Source organism: Chiloscyllium plagiosum, unplaced genomic scaffold (assembly GCF_037043375.1).
Source record: "Chiloscyllium plagiosum isolate Xiang-an unplaced genomic scaffold, Cpla_swu_hap1 HiC_scaffold_2, whole genome shotgun sequence".
NCBI classification, from domain to species: domain Eukaryota; kingdom Metazoa; phylum Chordata; class Chondrichthyes; order Orectolobiformes; family Hemiscylliidae; genus Chiloscyllium; species Chiloscyllium plagiosum.
In genome coordinates, this window is record NW_028270140.1 from 91,420,156 (window position 1) to 91,443,113 (window position 22,958).

At 42.5% G+C, this 22,958-nt stretch overlaps 1 protein-coding gene across 5 annotated transcripts in view; it reads left to right on the forward strand.

The window, feature by feature from the left end:
* The window catches only part of epb41l4a (erythrocyte membrane protein band 4.1 like 4A), a 303,990-nt gene that overhangs the window by 161,583 nt on the left and 119,449 nt on the right, over positions 1–22,958 (forward strand). For all 5 annotated transcript variants that reach the window (XR_015760856.1, XR_015760851.1, XR_015760853.1 and 2 more), the window contains exons 8-10: positions 13,213–13,300; positions 20,691–20,779; positions 20,863–20,926. Coding sequence is in view for 2 of the 5 variants with exons in the window: in XM_043710600.2 (XP_043566535.2) it covers positions 13,213–13,300; positions 20,691–20,779; positions 20,863–20,926 (241 nt within the window). In the remaining 3 variants the exon portion in view is untranslated. The remainder of the gene's footprint in view (positions 1–13,212; positions 13,301–20,690; positions 20,780–20,862; positions 20,927–22,958) is intronic.

The window sequence follows — 22,958 nt, forward strand, 5'->3', positions numbered from 1 at the left end:
CGGAGACTTATCAACCTTCAGACCTAACAGTCTCTCCAACACCAAATCCTGGCAAATATAAATTCCCTAAAGTTCAGGTCCTTCAGCCACTGTTACCTCAGGGAGATTGATTGTGTCTTCCCCAAGTGAACACAGATCTGAAGTACCCATTTAATTCCTCTGCCATTTCTTTGTTACTAGTAATATATTCCCTTGTTTCTGTCTTCAAGGGCCCAATTTTTGTCCTAACAATTTTTTTGCCTTGCACATACCTAAAAAAGCCTTTACTATCCTCCTTAATATTCTTGGCTAGTTTACCTTCGTATCTCATTTGTCCTCTGCGTATTTCCTTCTTAGTAATCCTCTGTTGCTCTTTAAAAGCTTCCCAGTCCTCAGTTTTCCCACTTTCTTAGCTGTGTTATACTTTTTCTCTTTTAACTTTATATGTTTCTTTACTTCCCTCATCAGCCACGGCCGCCCATGCCTCCTCCTGGGACCTTTCTTCCTTTTAGGAATGAACTGATCCTGCAACTTCTGCATTATACATAGAAATATCCGCCATTGTTCCTCCACGGTCATCCCTGCTAAGGTATTGCACCATTGAACTTTGGCCAGCTCCTCCCTCATAGCACCATAATTCCCTTTATTCAACAGAAGTACTGTCACTTCCGACTGTACCCTCTCCCTCTCAAATTGCAGATTGAAGCTTATTGTATTATGGTCACTACTTCCCAATGGCTCCTTCACTTCGAGGGCTCTGACCAATTCTGGTTCATTACACAATACCAGATCCAGAATTGCCTTCTCCCTGGTCGGCTCCAGCACCAGCTGTTCTAAGAATCCATCTCTGAGGCACTCCACAAAGTCTCTTTCTTGAGGCCCAATACCATCCTGATTCTCCCAGTCTACCTACATGTTAAAATCCCCCATAACAACTGTAGTGACATCTTTGCGACAGGCCAATTTCAGCTCCTGATTTAACTTATATCCGACATCCAGACTACTGTTTGGGGGCCTGTAGATGACTCCCAAGAGGGTCTTTTTACCCTTCGTATTTCTCAGCTCTATCCACACTGACTCTACATCTCCTGACTCTAGGTCCCCCCGCGCAAGGGACTGAATATCGTCCCTTACCAACAAGGCCACCCCACCCCCTCTGCCCGTCAGTCTGTCCTTACGATAGCACGTGTATCCTTGAATATTCATTTCTCAGGCCCTGTCCACTTGAAGCCACTTCTCAGTTATCCCCACAATATCGTATCTGCCAATTTCCAAAAGAGCCTCAAGCTCATCCATCTTATGTCTAATGCTTTGTGCATTCATGTATAGTATTTTTAATTTGTTACTGCTCTCACCCTTCCCATCAACCCTTATTTCACTCAACCTTACAGCATGATGCCTTTCCGAGTTTTCTGCCTCATTAATACAGTTGTCTTTCTTGACTTCTCTTGTTCTAACTTTCCCTTCAATTTCCTTTTTAAACATCCAGCTTGTCCCCTCCCCCCCGCGACTTAGTTTAAATGTCGTGGTGTTGCAGTAGAAAACCTGCCTGCCAGAATGCTGGTCCCTAACCTATTAAGATGCAAGCCGTCTCTCTTGTAGAATTTATGTTTACCACAAAATATACCCCAGTGATCCAAGAACTTAAATCCTTGCTTCCTGCACCAGTTCCCCAACCACACGTTCAAGTCCATTATCTCCCTGTTTCTGGCCACACTAGCCCGAGGAACTGGAAGCAAACCGGAGATAATCACCTTGGACGTCCTGCTTTTCAGCCTTCTTCCTAGTTCTCCGAAGTCTCGCTGTAGTATGTTCCTCCTCTTCTTCCCGACATCATTTGTGCCGACATGTACCACTACCTCTGGCTCTTCACCCTCATCCTTGAGGATTTCCTGCACTCTGTCCACAATGTCTTTCACTCTAGCACCAGGAAGGCAACACACCATCCTTAAATCCCGTCTGCTGCCACAAAAACCCCGGTCAGTTCCTCTCACTATGGAGTCCCCTATTACCACGGCTCTGTGTGATGTCCGACTCTTCCGCTCTGCCTCTGCGGCAACTTTTGATTGACAAACTTGGCCGCCTTGCGAACTGGCAGTGTCATCAGTCTCTGCTTCCAAAAGCTTCAACTTGTTCTTGACAGGTACTTCTCCCGGGGTCTCTTGCACCTGTCTCCTCTCTGCCTTCCTCATCATTTGCTCTCTTCTGCTCTCTTCTGGCATGATTGGTGTAATAACATCGCTGAAGGTCTTGTCCAGAAAGATCTCGTTCTCTCGGATGAGCCTAAGGTCTTCGAGTTCTTTCGTCAGTGCTGCAATATGCTCGGTCAATTGCTGAATGTGCACACATTTTCCACACATATACAAGCCAGACACACCAGAGTCGTTGACCTCCCACATCAAGCACGTAGCGCACTGAACCAGCTGGGCAGTCATGTGTTCACCCTCTTCAACTGTGGTGTAATCACTTCACTCAACCTCCTTGTCAAAGAGTCCTGAGCTGAAGCCTCACTCTTCGATCTAAACTTCCTTAGACCCTCTTTTTGTGGCACGTCTGTGGACTCTTAATTAAGGTTAGAGGAGGAGGGAGGGAGGGAGACCCTACTTTGTAGGATCTGGGGTTTAGAACACACCTACTCTAATAGTAATCACTTACCTTCCCGACCGGCTTTGCGCTCCGTCTGAACTTCCGCCCAGCTCCCGCCGCTCTCTGCTGCGAAAAGACCGTTGGCGTCGAGGTAAGTTCTTTATATAGTAATCACTTACCTTCCTGACCGGCTTTGCGCTCCGTCTGAACTTGCGCCCAGCTCCCGCCGCTCTCTGCTGCGAAGAGCAGTAGTAGACATTTCAATGGGGTATTTCAGCCTAAACAGAATATGTACATTTCAACAGTAAAAGAACAGTCCAAAGGCAGGTCTTAATATCTGTGGGGAAAGTGAGTACTGCAGATGCTGGAGATTAGAGTCAAGATTAGGAAAGCCCAGCAGGTCAGGCAGCATGTGAGGAGCAGGAAAATCAATGTTTCAGGCCAAAGCCCTTCATCAGGAATGAAGGGCTTACTATCTGTGGTTGACTGTGGTTGACTGAAAAAGATTAATGGTAATATCGTACTTAAAGATAAAACATTAAATTGCACAAAGTTGGTTTTTAGTGCAGAGGATTTGACAGAATATAACAAGCAGCAAATAACAACCAAATCATTAATACGGAGGGAAAAATTAGAGTATGTGGGGGAAAAAGCTAGAGATATAAAAAGAGTAAGTGTTTATATAGATATTGTTAAAATAGAATTAACAAAGAGAGCAATAGTCCTATAGAAAGTGAGTGTTTCAAATTAATAATAGAATTGAAGAGATATTTGTATTTTATTCATAAAGGATACATGTAACACCCCGAAAATAGTTATAGATCAGGAAATGGAAGGGATATTTGTATTTTATTCATAGAGGATACACGTAACACCCCGAAAATAGTTATAGATCAGGAAATGCTGTTTATACCAAATGACCGTGGAAAATTCCTGAGCAGAACGGGCCCAGGACTGGCTGAGTCTCTGGAGACCAGTATCAAGCATCATAGTTCTTATTCACATTTGTAAGAGGCCTATCATCTATTTTAGATGACTTCCTAGGATTCACTGAATTCTACAAAGGTATAACCCACATGTAGATTAATTAATTCGGATTTTCATCTGATAAATTTGTCATCAGTCACACTGTTATTGTTTGCAAAATAGTGGTAATATGTATTAATCTCCTGCTCTGCAGCATTTTGGGGTAATGCATGAATTATAAGATGAGGAATTAAACCTTTGTGAGGGAGGGTGATGAGAAACCAAAGCAATAAGGAAAAGGGATGATGAATTAGGATGCATAGGGTGGAAGTTATGTAAGAGGTAAAAACAATGACTGCAGATGCTGGAAACCAGATTCTGGATTAGTGGTGCTGGAAGAGCACAGCAGTTCAGGCAGCATCCAAGGAGCAGCGAAATCGACATTTCTGGCAAAAGCCCTTCATCAGGAATAAAGGCAGAGAGCCTGAAGCATGGAGCGATAAGCTAGAGGAGGGTGGGGGTGGGGAGAAAGTAGCATAGAGTACAATAGGTGAGTGGGGAAGGGGATGAAGGTGATAGGTCAAAATTGGAGTTCGTGCAAGATAGAGAAAAGGAGGTGAGCAAGGACAGTGTAGGATTAGTGAAAGTATTAAAGGTAGTGGAAATGGAAGTGTTGAAAGGCAATTGAGTAAAGGTGCATGTAAATGCCACAGTTGGTGTGTAGTGAGAATATGTGATTTGAAATTAGTTTTGCGGTCAAACAGCCCTTGAAGCTGTGAATTGCCTGATCAGTCCTAGATAATTTTTGTGTTTTTATCACTGTTACTGATGAATTCCTAATGTTTGAAGTGAAGCATAGAAACTCGAGGATGTAACACTCAAGGATCTGATAGATCCTGACTGACAAGGGCTATTCGGAGAAATATGGCAGAAAATTTGACTACTCTTGGGAAATAAGGCAGGGCAGGTGACTGAGGTGTCAATGGGGGAGCACTTTGGGGCCAGTGACCATACTTCTATTAGTTTTAAAATAGTGACTGAAAAGGATAGACCAGACCTAAAAGTTGAAGTTCTAAATTGGAGAAAGGCCAATTTTGACGGTATTAGGCAAGAAGTTTCAAAAGCTGATTGGGGAGTAGATGATCGCAGGTAATGGAACAGCTGGAAAATGGGAAGCATTCAGAAATGAGATAACGAGAGTCAGAGGCAGTGTATTCCTGTTAGGGTGAAAGGAAAGGCTGGTAGGTATAGGGAATGCTGGATGACTAATGAAATTGAGGGTTTGGTTAAGAAAAAGAAGGAAGCATATGTCAGCTACAGACAGGATAGATCGAATGAATCCTTAAAAGCGTATAAAGGCGGTAGGAGTATACTTAAGAGGGAAATCAGGAAGGCAAAAAGGGGACATGAGATAGCTTTGGCAAATAGGGTCAAGGAGAATCCAAAGGCATTCTACAAATACATTAAGGACAAAAGGTTAACGAGGGATTGAATACGGTTCCTCAAAGATCAGCAAAGCGGCCTTTGTGTGGAGCCACAGGACATGGAAGAGACACTAAACGAGTATTTTGCATTAGTGTTTACTGTGGAAAAAGGCATGGAGAGATATAGAATGTAGGGAAATAGATGGTAACAAAGAGGTGCTGGATGTCGTGAAATGCACAGAAGTGGATAAATACCTAGTACCTGATCAGGTGTACCCTAGAACTCTGTGGAAAGCTCAGGAAGTGATGGCTGGGCCTCTTGCTGAGATATTTGTATCGTCGATAGTTGCAGGTGAGGTGCTAGAAAACTGGAGGTTGACTAACGTGGTGCCATTACTTAAGAAAGGTGGTAAGGATAAGCTAGTGAAATATAGACTGGTGAGCCTGATGTCGGTAGTGGGCAAGTTGTTGGAGGGAATCCTGAGGGACAGGATGTACATGTATTTGGAAAGACAAGGACTGATTAGAGGTAGTCAACATGGCTTTGTGCGTGGGAAATCATGTCTCACAAATTTGATTGAGTATTTGAAGAAGTAACAAAGAAGATTGATGAGGGCAGAGTGGTTGACGTGATCTATATGGACTTCAGTAAGGCGTTCATCAAGGTTCCCCATGGGAGACTGGTTAGCAAGGTTAAATCTCATGGAATACAGGGAGAACTTGCCATTTGGAATTAGCCATTGGCTCAAAGTTATAAGGTAGGGGGTGGTGGTGGAGGGTTGTTTTTCAGGCTGGAGGCCTGTGACCAGTGGAGTGCCACAAGGACTGGTGCTGGGTCTAATCATTTTTGTTATTTATAGAAATGATTTGGATGTGAGCACATGAGGTATATTTAGCAAGTTTGCAGGTGACACCAAAATTGGAGATGTAGTGGACAGTGAAGAAGGTTACCTCAGATTACAACGGATCTTGATCAGGTGGGCCAATGGGCTGAGAAGTGGCAGATGGAGTTTAACTTCGATAAATGCGAGGTGCTGCATTTTGAGAAAGCAAATCTTAGCATGACTTATACACTTAATGGTAAGGGCTGAAAATGTGTTGCAGGAAAAGCGCAGCAGGTCAGGCAGCATCCAGGGAACAGGAGAATCGACGTTTCGGGCATAGGCCCTTCTTCAGGAATGAGGAAAGTGTGCCCAGCAGGCTAAGATAAAAGGTAGGGAGGAGGGAATCCTTGTAGAGGGAGGAAGAGAGCTTCTTCAAGGAAGGCATCCTTGTAAGGTAAGGTCCGAGGGAGTGTTGCTGAACAAAGAGACCTTGGAGTACAGGTTCATAGCTCCTTGAAAGTAGAGTCGCAGGTAGATAAGATAGTGAAGTAGGCATTTGGTATGCTTTCCTTTATTGGTCAGAGTACTGAGCACAGGATTTGGGAGGTCATGTTGCGGCTGTACAGGACATTGGTTAGGCCACTTTTGAAATATTGCGTGCAATTCTGGTCTCCTTTTTATCGGAAGGATGTTTTGAAACGTGAAAGGGTTCAGGAAGGTTTTGCAAAGACGTTGCCAGGGTTGGAGGATTTGAGCTGTAGGGAGAGGCTGAACAGGCTGGGGCTGTTTTTCTTGGAGCGTTGGAGGCCAAGGGGTGACCTTATAGAGGTTGTTAAAATCATGAGGGGCATGGATAAGATAAATAGGCAAAGTCTTTTCCCTGGGGTGGGGGAGTCCAGAACTAGAGGGCGTAGGTTTAGGGTGAGAAGAGAAAGATATAAAAGAGACCTAAGCGGCAAGTTTTTTACACAGAGGAAGTGGTGGAGGCTGGTGCAATTGCAACATTTAAAAGGCATCTGGATGGGTATATGAATAGGAAGGGCTTGGAGGGATATGGGCCGGCTGCTGGCAAGTGGGACTAGATTGGGTTGGGATATCTGGTCGGCATGGTTGGGTTGGACTGAAGGGTCTGTTTCCAGGCTGTGCGTCTTAATGACTCGAATTGCATGAAAAATCCAGAGGCCTATCTCTGTGTTGGGAACAACTCTCACTGCATCTTTTAACTAAGTTCTGGGTGTTGAAGTGAGATTGTTGCGAGGGCATGGGGAGTTACCTGTTCAGGGGAATTATTGCTTCTTAATGACTTTATATAAACTGCATATCTCCCTTCATTAATGTGCAGCTTCCTATCCTACAACCCACTGCAAGTAAACTTGGAGCCAAGAATTTCTTGACACAGAAGTTGGAGTGGGTATCTGGTAACTTCAGCTCACAGAGCGCCACCAAGTTGGTCACCACACAAAGCATTTCAGGGCATGAAACGTGGACAACAGCCACAAGCACCCTCCATCCATGGATATTTGTATCCAATAATTACCTAACCTTCGTGACCTTTATGACACCGCTCCCATTCAGTTGTGTCCCATTGCAGGACACTTCAGACATCAAGACCTGCATCACAGAGTGTACTGCCAACTTGATTTGAAAGACTGCTACAAGAGCATTTTGCAAGGCCAGAGACCAGCTCATGGATTAGACCAGGTGAGCACTCAGAGCTGCTCACTTGCACTCATGCACATCCTGGCTACCTGCATGCTTTCAGCATCCATGTCTTGCCTTGCCTCGCCTTTTAGCATCATCAGAAAACAGGCAGTTTATCGTGCTGTCAGCAGTCCGGAGTGAAGGGGGCAGCCATGTCTCAAAGTTGTAGGAGATCTGTTCTCATCAGAGTCCATGCAGGCACCCATCAGACAGGGGCTTCTTGCACTGTAAGTCAAGGGCAGCCTCTGATACTGGCCCACAGGATTGTCCACAGTCAGGCATCTGGGTGAAGAGTTCTTGGCTTAAGGGTTTGTGTCTCTGGTAAGTTGTTCACCGTAGGTCCTAGTAGCTAGTTTGAGGGGTATGGCTAACACCGTTCAGGAGATGTAGAGGCATTGGTCAGAGGTCAGAGCTCACAGGGGGCGGGGCCAATGACTCTTGGATCCGTCCAGAGAAATTAAAGTGAAGGAAGTGGGTGGCATATTGGGGTTTGCTGCCACAGGAAGGAGACTTGGGAACCTCTTCTTGGTATCTTGGGGATGCAGGCTGGAGGGAGGGGGATTGCAATTGTGAGGGGGTCAACCGTAATTGGTATGGTATGGTAAAGCCTGATTGGAGTGGCACAGTGGCTCAGTGGTTAGCACTGCAGCCTCCCAGCACCGGGGAACTAGGTTTGAATCCAGTCTCAGGCAACTGTCTGTGTGGAGTTTTCACATTCTTCCTGTGCCTGCTTGGGTTGCCTCTAGGTGCTCCGGTTTCCTCCCACATGCCAAAGATGTGCAGGTAGGTGTATTGGCCATGCTAAATTGCCTATAGTAGGATAAAGTGAGGACTGGAGATCAGAGTCGAGAGTTTGGTGCTGGAAAAGCATAGCAGGTCAGACTGCATCCGCAGGAGAATCGACATTTCAGGCATAAACCCTTCATCAGTGTTAGGTACATTAGTCAGGGGAAATATAGAGAAATAAGGGAATGGGTTGGGGTGGGTTACTCTTCAGAGGGTTGGTGTGGACTTGTAACCTTTGACAATAACACTATCTCTCACTAAGTCAGGGGCTCAATATCCCTGGTCTTCTGTGAGGGCCAGGCTTCTCTCCTCGTAGTGGATGAGGTACCAAATGCCAGGCACCTCTCCACTTGTCCTTGCTCCTTCTGCTGAGTGCAAGACTGTTTTCTCTTGTAATACAACAAAGGATGGATTGAGTGAGGTGAAATTGGGTGGATTAGCTGTTAGTGCTAGGGAAGATGGTGAGGCACCCAAGGTGAGTGAGCAGGCAGTACAGAAACAATGCAGGGTAAGCAGTGTCGGGGGGATTGGGAAGAAAGACTGAGGGAAGGTGTTGCATGTAATTGTGAGAGTGTCAGATCAAGAGCCTTGGTGGGAGATTGGTGCAGCAGTAGAGATAAAGTGTGTGTGGGGTAGCAGAGTGTAGCACTTACCCTGGCAGAGCAGTAAAGGTCATTGAACATCTTGTGGCATTGCTGGCCATTTCTCCAGAACATAGACACAGTACTGACCCAGATGGCAATCTCAAACCAAGCTGCCAGAATCTGCTGGTGGAGCATCCTTTGCCAGCATTCCAGAAAGAGGAAACCGCTCCTCTGGATCAGCCCATCCAGGTCCCAGTTGGAGAACGGCAATGTCATTTTTCCTTTCTCCAACATCTTTGGAATGACTGAGGGGAGCAGTTTTGGAATGCCAGTACTTGTCTGTGTGCCCAGTGGCCTTTAAAAGATGGTATGTGGTGCCCAGGTATCCAAATATCTGCTGATTGGCGAGTTCCTCTGGAAATACTGGGTGGTAGAAAGGAGGTGGATTGGGGCGAGGAAGAGCCATAAGGACAGAATAGGCAGATTTTGAGGCGAATTAGTAAGATGTGGTGAGAGATTTCCCTCGGAGTCATGGAGAAGAGCCCTCCATGAAACTTGATGAAACTGACACTTGGGACTGATTCTCTACTTTTTAATTTCTACATTTAATAAATATAAATGTGTCCTTAAAAATTAGTCAGAAGCTCTTTTTTTGATTTCTGACTAAGAGATGTATGGAGTTGATCTCCATCCAGTTTTGTCTTTCTGAGTATTGTTTTGGTTATGATGTTAGCCAATGAGTACCGTTTCCTTGATTGGAATATTGACATGGTGGAAAGAAAAATAATGCGGACACTGGTTAGAATCTGGAATGCACTGCCTGAAAAAGAAGCTTTCGAAGGGATTTTGGATCATTGTCTGAAAAGGACAAAGTAGCAGGGCTATAGGGAAAAGGTGGGAGGATGAAGATGATGTTTGGTGTGCTTGCCTTTATTGGTCAGTGGATTGAGTGTAGGAGTTGGGAGATCATGTTGTGACTCTACAGGACATTGGTTAGGCCACTTTTGGAATACAGCATTCAATTCTGGTCTCCCTGCTGTAGGAAAAATGTTGTTAAACTTGAGATGGTTCAAAAAAAATTTACATGGATGTTGCCAGAGTTGGAAGGTTTGAACTATAGGGAACGGCTGAACAGGCTGGGACTATTTTCCTTGGAGCATCGGTAACTGAGGGGTGACTTTATAGAAGTTAATAAAATCATAAGGGGCATGGATAGCATGAATAGTCAAGATCTTATCCCCAGGGAGGAGGAGTCCAAAACTAGAGAGATTAAGGTGAAAGGGGAAAGATTTAAAAGGAACCTAAGAAGCAATCTTTTCATGAGGAGGGTGGTGCGTATATGGAACGAATTGCCAGGGGAAGCGGTGGAGGCTGGTACAATTACCACATTTAAAAGGCATATGGATGGGTACATGAATAACAAGGATTTAGAGAGATATGGGCCAACCGCTGGCAAATGAAACTAGATTAATTTGGGATATGTGATCAGTATGGACAAGTTGAATGGAAGGGTCTGTTTCCATATTGTACAGCTCTATGACACGCATGGGTATGCTCCTTCAAAGGCTGAGGACAGTTAGGATCAGAATAATGATGTCCTGTGCTGTAGCAATCCCATGATTAATGATTTAACAATGAAGGCTATATCACATAAATCTTCAGTGGTATTTAAAATAATTTTGATACTTGATATTGAAACAGTTAATAAAGATATCATTTTCTAACCATTGTCCTTACTCTTCTTGATTTTTTAGAACTCAAATTGCTCAGAACCAATTACTACTTAGATTATTAGTGCTTTCTTGGCTAACTTTATAACATATGTACATAAGTACAGACAAAATAAAACAAATAAGTAATTTAGCCAACTGAGCACACTCTGTCAATCATGTCTGCAAGATCATGGATGATCTGATTGTTTCCTTCATCTCCTGAAACCTAATCCTAACCCTTTTACTCCTTTGCAAATCAAAACTCTACCTAACACTGCCTTGAATATATTCAGTGACCCAGCCCTCCTTGCCCACAGGATTATAGTGACTGTAATTAGGTCGGCGAGCTGGACTTATTAGAATATGAGTTTTCTAAATGGGGCTGTTAACCTGGTCCAATCAGGTAGCCCTGGCTGACAGATACAAAGAGAGTCAGACCGGCCACCCGGGTGTTTTCCTATCTTCCTGGTGGTGGAATTTGAATAAAGATTCGTGCACTTTGTCTTTCACTGTGTCTCACATCTGCACACACACACACCATGGGTGCTGGGGATAAAATAAGCACTACCGCACTTAGGTGGTAGTGTGGGGGTTAAAATAAAAAAAATAAAAAATAAAAGAAGTGTACCGCACTTAGGTGGAAAAAAGGAAATAAATAAATAAATAAATAAATAAATAAATAAACAGGAGTGTATATTGGGTGTGGGCGTTTGCACTCCCTTTTTAAAAAGAAAGAAAAAAAAGAAGAAAAAAAACAGAGAGTCAGCATAAACCGATCCAGGCAGCGGGCCGTGGAGGGGGTCGTTAGGGCCGACTGCTTGCCCCGCTTCCGCGGTTACGTTAGAGCCCGGGTGTCCCTGGAGTTGTTCAGGGAGAGGTGGGCGCCGCAGGGAGTGGAGTGCATCATTTCTCCCTCCAACTCTATTTTGATTTAGTCCCTACCCTCCCCTTCACTGTTTTTGATCACACAGCACTGCCCTTTGATGTGAAGGGCAGTGTTTGTCACTGGCCACCCGGGTGTTTTCCTATCTTCCTGGTGGTGGAAATTGAATAAAGATTTGTGCACTTAGTGTCTTTCACTGTGTCTCACACCTGCACACACACACACCATGGGTGCTGGGGATAAAATAAGCACTACTGCACTTAGGCGGTAGTGTGGGGGTTAAAAAGAAAATAAAAGAAAAAAAAAGAAAGAAAAAAAAACAAAGAGAGTCAGCATAAACAGATCCAGGCAGCAGGCCGTGGAAGAGGTCGTTAGGGCCGACTGCTTGCCCCTCTTCCGCGGTTACATTAGAGCCCGGGTGTCTCAAGAAAAGGAGCACGTGGTGTCCACCAACACCCTGGAGTTGTTCAGGGAGAGGTGGGCACCGCAGGGAGTGGAGTGCATTATTTCCCCCTCCAACTCTATTTTGATTTTATCCCTGCCCTCCCCTTCAATGGTTGACCACACAGCATTGCCCTTTGATGTGAAGGACACTGCTTGTCACATGCCACTCAGGTGTTTCCTTTCTTCCTGGTGGTGGAAACTGAATAAAGATTTGTGCACCTTGTGTCTTTCACTGTGTCTCACACCTGCACACAAAAATAAACAGGACTGTTAAATAAGCACTACTGCAGTTAGGCAGTAGTGTGGGGGTGAAAAAAAACACAGGAGTGTTACAGAGATTTTGCTCACTCTGAGAGCTGGCTCTTGAGGGAGCTGGATCAGTGTAAGAAAAAATTTAAAGAAAGAAAAAAGAGAGTCAGCCATTCTGACACTCAGAGCTGGCTCTGTGGGAGCTGGATCAATGTCAAAGACTTTCCACATATAAATAAAGGATGACTTTTTGGTGACGGGATACTGGACTCTGTGGAGTTATTTTAAGGGTCAAACAATCTCAAAAACTAGTGACTTTTTAAGAGAAGAAATTCTTTATCCACATCTTAAATGAAGATCCCTATTTTGAAACTATGTCCCTTAGTTCTAGATTCGCCCATGAATGGAAACATTTTCTTAACATTTTCTACTCTGAGCTCCCTCAGAATCTTATATGTTGTCTTTAATAAGTGTCAGGTTTGGAGTCAGTCTCCATGTTATAGGTTGTGTAGTCAAGTTTAGAATTCAGCATAAAATTACACAGAAAGTGCTGCATTATCAGAAGTATGATCAATTGGTTCCAGTGTAAATTCTGCCCTTACGAATGTAATGGAGCCCACATCTATTTGAAGACAAGCAGAGAAGTTCATTTGGTGCCACAGCTAGTGTAAATCCTTCAACAAAATTCACTGGAATAGATTATATGGTCATTGTTATTTAGCTGTTTGTCACTGTGCAAAAAGATATGTATAACTTTTCTGTATTTTACATCAAAGTTACTTAATTGGTTGTAAAGTGCTTCAGAATGTTATGAGCTTCTGAAAAGTTAATGTAAGTATTCATCTTTCCTTATCAGTTTGGTTGTAAAGGATTGTAAGAGCAGGCAGCTTTGCTCTGCTAACTGTGTTGACCTGCTAAATAATCAGCATCCTCTTTCTCCTGTGGTATAAATTGTTATGCTCGTTTTAAATTTGACATTGTGATGTTTGCCCTAACAAATGTAAGACAAAGGACTTTGGCAACATACCTCTGTTTTCAGCAATGTTCAATTTTTCAAATCTGTTTTCTCCTTAGGGGTCAAGTTCCTGCAGAGGCAGAACTCAATTACTTACAAGTTGCCAAATTATTAGAGATGTATGGAGTTGATCTCCATCCAGTTTTTGTAAGTACCATATTCATAAATAAGACTAAAGGAAATTGTAATTTTAAATTTGTTTTCTCTCCGAGTTAAAAATCACACAACACCAGGTTATAGTCCAATAGGTTTAACTGGAAGCACTAGCCTTTGGAGAGCTGCTCCTTCATCAGTTGGGTGTGGCTCACAACCACCTGAAGAAGAAGCAGCACTCCAAAGGCTAGTGCTTCCAATTAAACCTATTGGACTATAACCTGGTGTTGTGTGGTTTTTAACTTTGTACACCCCAGTCCAACACTGGCATCTCCAAATCATTTTCTCTCCTAGTAAGATTACAGTTTTATGATTTTGATGGCCCTTAAATGCTTTGCCCCAGTTGCTATGGTGCCTATTCAGGTAGCTAAGGTGTGAAGTTTGTAGAGATAAACCTTGTCCTGAGCTTACTCGATGTCAATGTATGTATAATTTCAGGACCTCTGGATAATAATGCAGGGATCATAGTCTTGTGACAAGGTCTAGCTGTGGTGCTGCTGTCGCTATTTTGTTTAAGATAAATTGATACTTTGAAAACAGTGATTAGCCACTAATAAATTCAGCATTAAATTTTGAAAAACAGTTTTAGCCCAGAGATTGATTAGAATATAATACTCAGTACATCATGAAGTAGTTGAGATGAATAGTATAAGTGCATTTAAGGAGAAGCTCGATAAATACATGGTGAGGAAAAGGACAGGAGACTATACTGCTCAGGTGAGATGAAACAGGATGAGAGAAGTTTTTGTAGTGTATTAACATTGATCTCTAGAGCATAGTGGCTTATTTCTGTGCTGTAAATTCTACATAACTCAAAACCTGGTGTCTTCCTAGTCACCTCATGCAAAAAAGCCATTGGGAAATTTTATACTAAAAATGAAGGGAATATCCTTCCATGATGTATAATGGAGGAAGGTCTATTATCAAAATACAGTGTGTACTGTAGTGTAGTGTAACAACTCATTCTCCCTGGATCTGTGTGGGTTTCCTTTGGGTGCTCCGATTTCCTCCCACAATCCAAAGATGTGCAGGTTAGGTGAATTGGCCATGCTAAATTGCCCATAGTGTTCAGGAATGTGTAGGTTAGGTGCATTAATCGGGGGTAAATATCAGATAATAGGGTAGGGGAATGTGTCAGGGTTACTGTCTGGAGGGTCAGTGTGGACTTGTTGGACCAAAGGGCCTTTTTCCACACTGTAGGGATTCTATGAAAAAAAGAGGTTTCTTCTTTATTAACCAACTAGACAAGTTTTTACTCATCTGCTTGTATTTTTATCTAACCATTCATGGCTAAAAGATCATCTGCAGTGGCTTCTGTTCTGGCACCTGTACCATTATCTCTGAAGTTCCACAAAGAACTCCCCGTAACTCCTCCTATTTCTCATTCACATATTACACTTTGGTGACATCAACTGAAAATACAACCTAGGGTTGATTCCAGATGGTATGAAGTTAAATACAATGGATGCCCAAAGAGACATGGGGAGTTCATGTGTATAGATCTTTAAAATGTCATGAACAAGTGCAGCAAATAATCAAGAAAGTTAATGTAATGCTGGTCTGAGGATGGGAGTACAAAAATGCAGAAATTATCCTGCACTTCTGCAAAACTCTGGTTAGAATCCACTGGAGTACTGTGGGCAGATATGGGCACTACACCTTAGGAAGGATATATTGACCTTGGAGGGAGGATTTGATCCTGGACTTCAGTGGTTATATAAATTAGGCCTGTTTTCTCTTGAACTTACACAGTTAAGGGATGATCTGATTGAAGTCTGAGAAAAAGGAACTGATCATCTGTGACCAAGATGAGGAGAATTGTTTTCACTCAGAGAGTTGTATACCTTTAAAATTCTCTATCCCAGGGAATGTTGATGCTTTATCATTGAAAATACTGAAGGCTGAAATAGTGGGCTTGATTTGTACCATCCCCATGCCAGGAATGTTTTCAGTAAGGGGTGGGGAGGGCACATAAAATATGCCAAGTAGCCAAGCCCACCTGCTTGCTGCCCTGACTGATTCCCCATAATACTGAGGAAGAGCAAGTTACTCACTGGGATGCTGACTCTAGGCCTGATGCTGATTCAAAGCCCAAAGTAGGAGGCAGTTAAAGGCTTCAGTCAAGATTAGAGTGGTGCTGGAAAAGCACAGCAGGTCAGGCAGCATCTGAGGAGTAGGAATATCGAAGTTTCAGGCAAAAGCTCTTCATCAGGACCCACTTCTGCCTACTTAAAGGCTTCAGTCTGCCTCCGCTACCGTCTAATGCTTTGCTGTGGTTGATGGGTCAGATACAAAAAGCTATTTCTAAAATGATTTAAAATTGTTTAATTTAAAAAGTGGGACAGCAAGAGGGCATATGAATTACAGGGTGCCCTCTGGATGTCAAGAACATCCCCCACTTGTGCCAACCTCCCTCACCGCTTCTATACGCAACCCATCCTGCTCTAACAGCCTGGGACTGACTTCACTCCAGTTGCTATTATACCTCTTTGTCAAGATGCTTCTTAGTTACCCGGATCCTAACGGTCAGATCAGTGAGAGAGCATGTTTCTGTTGAGCTGAGTTTGAAACAAAATATCTAAATGTCGTCACAGGAAAGGCATGAGTTGATTGGTAGTAAAAGAAATGCAAAGAACTGCAGATGCTGGAAATGTGAAACAGAAACAGAGAGTGTTGGAGAAACATGTCAGTTCCTGAACTGCTAAAGAGTCATTGGGCCTGAAACATTTTCTGTTTTTCTCTGCAGATGCTGCCAGAGTTGCTGGGTTGCTCCAGAACTCCGCTTTTGTTGTTCATGAGTTGATTGGTGTTGAGCTACTGTTTGGGAACGTATTCCAACTGCAGTAAAATTCTAATCCAGCAGAAAGTAAGACTTTGTAGGCCCAGGTGTGGGAGCAATTTGTGAGTAAGGGTGAAGAATGTCCACTTCCTATTAATCTCTGAATGATAGTTAATTATACAAGAGTGAGGTTAAATTAAGCGAAAGTTGCCATAGACTTACCAGACCACAGGGCTGTTCTCTGCTTAGAGAGAGACAACTGGTGGTGGTTTAACCTGAGGGCCACCAATCGGCAAGAGGAGAGGATGGGAAGGAGAATCCTTCATGGTAACCTCAGCAATGCGGGAATTGAACTCATGCTGTTGGCATCATTATCACAAACCAGCAGTCCAACCAACTGAGCTAATCAATCCTGCATAGTTAACAATTTAAAGTTAAAGAAAGTAAAGTAATTCAAAGGTATAAGCTTACAGTTTGGCTGATGAACTCAGCCAAGCAGAATGCCCCTCTCGTGCACAGGGAGTCATCAGTGCTTCTTGTAACTTAAGCGAGTCCATGTGCAGGAAATGTCACCAGCTGCAGAAGGCAAATAGGACCATAAGACATAGGAGCAGAAATTCGGCCATTCAGCCCATCGAGTCTGTTCTGCATTCAAAAGAACTCCCCTGGTCCTCACCTTCCACCCACCAACCTCGATATACATCGCATCATTCTCCACCTTTTCCTTTAAAGGAAATTCATGTTTAACTAAATCACTGGAAATTTGTGAGAGGTAACTGAAAGGATGATGATGCGAAGGCCAGTGTACGTGGACTTGCAAAAGGTGTTCACTAGAATGCCACACAATAGACCCATGAGGAAAGTTATAACTCATGGAGTAAGAGGAACAATAACAACATGCTTAAAAAATTGGCTGAGGGTTATAATTTAATACTTTTTGGGCTGGAAGAAGATTTGTAGTGGAATTCTCCAGGAGTCAGTACCTTTAATTTTCCTGATATTTATTAATGATCCAGATCTTGGTTTGCAGGGGACAATTTCAAAATTTGTAAACCACACAACATTGGGAGAATTATAAACTGTGGGTGTGAAAGAATGGAAATTCAAAAGGATATTGTCAAGTTGGAGGAATAAGCAGATAGGTAGCAGATTGGATTCATTGTTGAGAAATGTGATGTATAAAGAACATAGGGAGACAGTATGAAATAAAGGCTACCATTGTAAAGCACAGGTAGAATCTTAAAGTCATATCATACAGAAGAGGCCTTTCACACCATAGAATCTTCACTGACAGAAAATGACTCTAAATCTACACTCCTTTCACCCCCCAGCATTTGGTGTACAGCCTTGAATGTTATGACAATTCAATTGATCGTGCAAGTACTTTTTAAAGGTCATCAGGTTTCCTGCTCCAACTATCCTTCCATTCTAGATTCAAACTAACCTCTGGGTGAAAAATGTTTTCCTGAAATCCCCTCTAAGCCTCCTGCCTTTCACAGTAATGTCGAGGTGCTGGTATTGGACTGGGATGGATAAGGTCAGAAGTCATATGACATCAGGTTATAGTCCAACAACTTTATAGTCCAACTATAACCTGGTGTCATGTGACTTCTGATCTTTCACTTTAAAATTAGGTTCCCTTACTATTGACCCTTCAACTAAGTGAAGCAGCTGTTTCTTATCCATCCCATCCAAGTCCTCATAATTTTATACACCTTAGTCAGATCCTCTGTCGGCTAAAGCAAACAACCTGAGCCTATCCAGCTTCTCTTCATGGCACACTGCTCCATCCAAGGCAACATCCTGGTGTATCTTCACCCCATCTCTTCCAGTGCAATCACATCCTTTCTAAAGTGCAGCGATCAGAACTACGCACAGTATTCCAGCTAACCAAAGTCTTGTACAGCTCCAGTATAACCTTCAAAGTTTGAGAGAAAATTTGTAGCTCAGGTGCTCGTTATTGTGGTTCTGTTCACCAAGCTGGGAATTTGTATTGCAGACGTTTCGTCCCCTATCTAGGTGACATCCTCAGTGCTTGGGAACCTCCTGTGAAGCGCATCTGTGATGTTTCCTCCGGCATTTATAGTGGATACGGATCGTTAGGTGTCTTCCTGTTTGTCCTATGTAGTGTTTTGTGCAGTCCTTGCATGAACCAACGTAGTGTACAAAATCATATGCAAGGTCTGCACAAAACACTACATAGGACAAACAGGAAGACAGCTAACGATCCGTATCCATGAACACCAACTAGCCATGAAACGACACGACCAGCTCTCCGTAGTAGCCACACAAGCAGATGACAAGCAACATGAGTTCGACTGGGACAACACTACTATTATAGGACAAGCCAAACAGAGAACAGCCAGGGAATTCCTAGAGGCATGGCACTCATCCACAGATTCTATCAACAAACACATTGACCTGGACCCAATATACCGGCCACTGCAGCGGACAGCTGGAACTGACAACCGGAAGCGGCAAAGACAAACCACTATAAATGTCGGAGGAAACATCACAGAAGCGCTTCACAGGAGGCTCCCAAGCACTGAGGATGTCACCTAGACAGGGGACAAAATGTCTGCAACACAAATTCCCAGTTCAGCGAACAGAACCACAACATCCAGTATAACCTCCTTGCTTTTATAATGATGCCACCAGTGATAAAGGCAAATGTCCTGGATGCCTGCTTAATTACCTTATTAACCTGACCTGTTACCTTCAAGAATCTGTAGACAAGCATCTCAAGATCCCTCTGTTCCTCTGAACTTCCTATTGTCCTGCCATTCATTGAGTACTCCTTTGTGTTAATACTTCTTCCACTTTACACTTATCCATGTTACATTCCATATGCCATTGTTGTACCCATCTGACCAATCTGTCTATATTCTCCTGTAACCCAAGACTTTCTTCCTTATTGTCTACCACCTGCCCAATCTTCCCATTATCTACAAACTCTCTTCTTATCCCTCCTCGTGTCTTTTCCAAATCATTTATATAATCATGAACAATAAGGGGATCTCGCACTGATCCCTGTGATACTGGACACCGACTTTGAGACACAAACAATCTTCGTCCACCAACTTCTGTCTCCTACCACTCAGCCAATTTTGAATCCACCTTGTCAAGTTACCCTGTATCCCATGTGCTTTTATTTTCTTTATCAGTATCTTATGTGAGACCTTGTTAAAGGCTTTGCTGAAGTAGAGAAAACAGTTAATAAAACACACAGTTTCTGTAATTCATAAATAGGGGCATTGAGTACAAGAGCAGGTATGTTATGCTGAACTTATACAGGACCCTTGTTAAACTCAGCTGGAGTATTATATACTGTTCTGGGCAGCATACTTCAGGAAGCATTGGAGAAAGTCTGGAAGAAGTTTACAAGAATTGTTCAAGGAAGAGAAACTTCAGTCACGCAGACATGAAGGACCATAAGTGTTCAAAGTTTGTGCGAAGATTTGTAGCTCGGGTGCTCGTTGTTGTGGTTCTGTTCGCCGAGCTGGAAGTTTTTGTTGCAAACGTTTCGTCCCCTGGCTAGGCGACATCATCAACTCCATCAACAAACACATCGACCTGGACCCAATATACCGGCCACTACAGCGGACAGCTGAAACTGACAACCGGAAGTGGCAGGGACAGACCACTATAAACACCGGAGGAAACATCAAAGAAGCGCTTCGCAGGAGGCTCCCAAGCACTGATGATGTCACCTAGCCAGGGGACAAAACGTTTGCAACTAAAACTTCCAGCTCGGCGAACAGAACCACAACAATGAAGGACCATATAGTCTCCTCTGAACCACAGTCAAAATGTGTGGCATCTGCAATCATCACTTTCTCCTCTGGATCATAACAATGCTGTGATCCTGAGATGTTTACAGTCCCAGCAGTGCCCATCCATGACTCTGTCCTGGTGCTGTGAGTGCTAGAACTGCCAGCCAGTTAGATTGTAGTAGTTCTCGAGGCAGACATTTGCTGTCTCTGAGGTGCAGACCTCTGACCTTTAGCCTGATAATACTGCCCTCAGTGTGTTGTTGCTGGAGCATCTTTTTAAAATTTATTCTACTTGGAACACCCCCAAGACCCTAACAAAGGTTGATATTGCACAATGATCTACTCCTGCTATGTCTAACATAGTTTTCATTTCTCTAGTGACAGTATCTCTTTTCCTTCCTGCTGTTCAAATACTGTTAACTATCATGATATCATTTACTTGTGGGAATGCATACTAAGTACACAAGTTATGGATAGCATAGCACAGGTAATGGAAACAATGAGCTAATAATAACAGATTTATTCTATAGTTATTTTATATTCAACTTGTCCTGCCCTGGCATCTCATATTCTTAAGTTTCAACTCACTGAGGTTGGTTAATTATAAACTTGTGCTATCTTTAATTAGTGGAAGAACATACATCATAAAGTCATACAACACAAGGTTATGAAAGCATTTGGAGACAGACTTCTGAGTTTAACCCAACAGCATTAACTTATATGTATATATGCAGCTAAAACCTACAGCAGGACAACAACAATCCAAACAGGAGATATACAGATGATTTGAATATTTTAAAATAATCTCTATTAATATCTTATTAAATTCTAGGGCGAAAACCAGACGGAGTATTTTTTAGGATTAACGCCAATTGGGATTGTTGTTTACAAGAACAAAATCCAAGTTGGAAAGTATTTCTGGTAGGTAATCTTAAGTATATTCTGATTTTTTTTTGTTTCACTTGTTTGATTTTGAACTTAAAAGGTTCTCTGTTTGGTAACAGGCCACGAATAACCAAGGTGAACTTCAGAGAAACCCAGTTTGAGCTAAGAGTACTAGGCAAAGATGTAAGTATCACAATGCCATGACATTTTTCTATTTTCCTTGACATCAATCCTTAAGGCTCTTCTTCATAAGCTGATTCATAAATTAGTCCTGTGCAGAGTGACCTTTGGGGTTGATTGGAGATTGTAACATTTGGGCTATAGATACTTCCAATTCTGTCTAAGAACAGGAGACGAATGTTTTTAGGATATAGCAACAGGATGGACAAGTTCAATAGCTTTATGAACAGTGAGTTTGGAGCAGACAAAGAGCTGAATGTGCACCACTTCACTGTTAACAGCTGTAGATCAGCCAATCTACAGCCCATGTATTTAGCATTGCACTGGAGGGGCAAGGGCTTGCTAACATTTATATTCATTTCCAGTGGAGATGTACTTTGATGGGATGAGCTCTAACCTTCTACCCCAAGCATATTTCAAAGACATAGATATCAACAATCTTGTAAACAGAGCCCTAGCCTTTTGCTCACTTGGCAAGGTTGACACAGAAATAAATTAGATTATAATATTTATTCTGATCAGGTAATTGGTCACTTTATACGATAAAAACTTGCATGTGAGCCAAAGGTCATCATTTTAAACCTGAAAAGTATCTCAAATTTACTCTTCAAGGAAACGTATCTCAAAGTGAGAATCCGAAGTTCAGCAAGTTGTTTCATGCTGCTGCTATGAATTGGTTATGTGAGTGAAATTGTCCGCTGACCAGCCATCAGTCCAAGATGACATTCTGCCCACTCTACAATTGAGCAACAATTGAATGTGAGTGTATGAATGTATGAATGTCAGTGCCAGTGCTATTCCAGGTATGTTGGCTATAGGTCCCAGTGATTGGTTGTTTGAATCAAACGTATTCCATTGATTATTCTTAACAGCAGACTACACTCAACTAGCCATCATTTGCAAAGTCCAAAACAAAATGTCTTCTGTTAGCTTTGAGTTGGGTACATAACATGGGACATATAAAGTTGCTAGAAGTGACATACATTCATATGCATTGCAAACAAAAGAATGTATTCAGGCTGTGCGCCTCTTTTTTAAATTAGCTTGGAGCTTGGGCAACCTAAGTTTACCTATTACTATCACCATGGTTACATCTCAAAAAAAGGTGGCAAGCTATTTTCCTATCATGCAAATATGGTACCCCAAACCATGAATGTGAGGTGATGCACTTTGGAAGAAGTAACAAGTCAAGGGAGTACACAATGAATGGCAGGACATCAGGAAGCTCAAAGGAACAGAGAGATCTTGGTGTGTTTTCTATAAATCACTAACCCTATCGGATGGTAGTTAAGAAGGCATATGGGACACTTGCCTTTATTAGCCAAAGCATAGATTATAAGAGCAGGGAATCATGTTGCAGGGAATAGAAGACTGAACAGAATTCCTAAAATTTTAAGGAAGGAAATTTTGCATCCAAGGGAATGTTAGCAAAAAATATATAAAAACAAATCAGAAAAGTTTCTTCAGATATTCAAAAAATAGTTTAAAAAGTAAGTTTTAGTCCTGTAGAAAATAAGTCTGCGGGACAAGTAATGGAGGATGAAGAGATGGCAGATGAATTGAATGGATATTTTGTGCTGGTCTTCACTAGAGAGGACATAAGTAGCATCCTGGAAATAGCTGTAAATCAGGAATTGAAGGGAAAGGAACAACTCAAAAAACTTACAATTACCGGGGAAGGAGTGTAGAATAAATTGTTAGAACTGGGAGTTGACAAGTCCCCAGGTCCTGATTGATTTTATCCTAGGCTCATAATAGAAGCAGCCAGTGAAATAGTTGATGTGTTGGTTTTGATTTTCCAGAACTCATTAGATTTGTGAAAGGTTCCTTTAGGTTGGAAAATAGTTAATGTAACTCCTGTATTCAAAAAGGGAAGGAGTCAGAAACCAGGAAACTACAGACAAGTTAGCTTAACATCTGTCATAGGGAAAATGTTAGAAATTTTTACTAAAGACAATGTAACTGAGCACTTGGATAAGTTCAACATAATTGGCAGAGGCAACATGATTTTGTCGAAGGAAAATCATGTTTAATT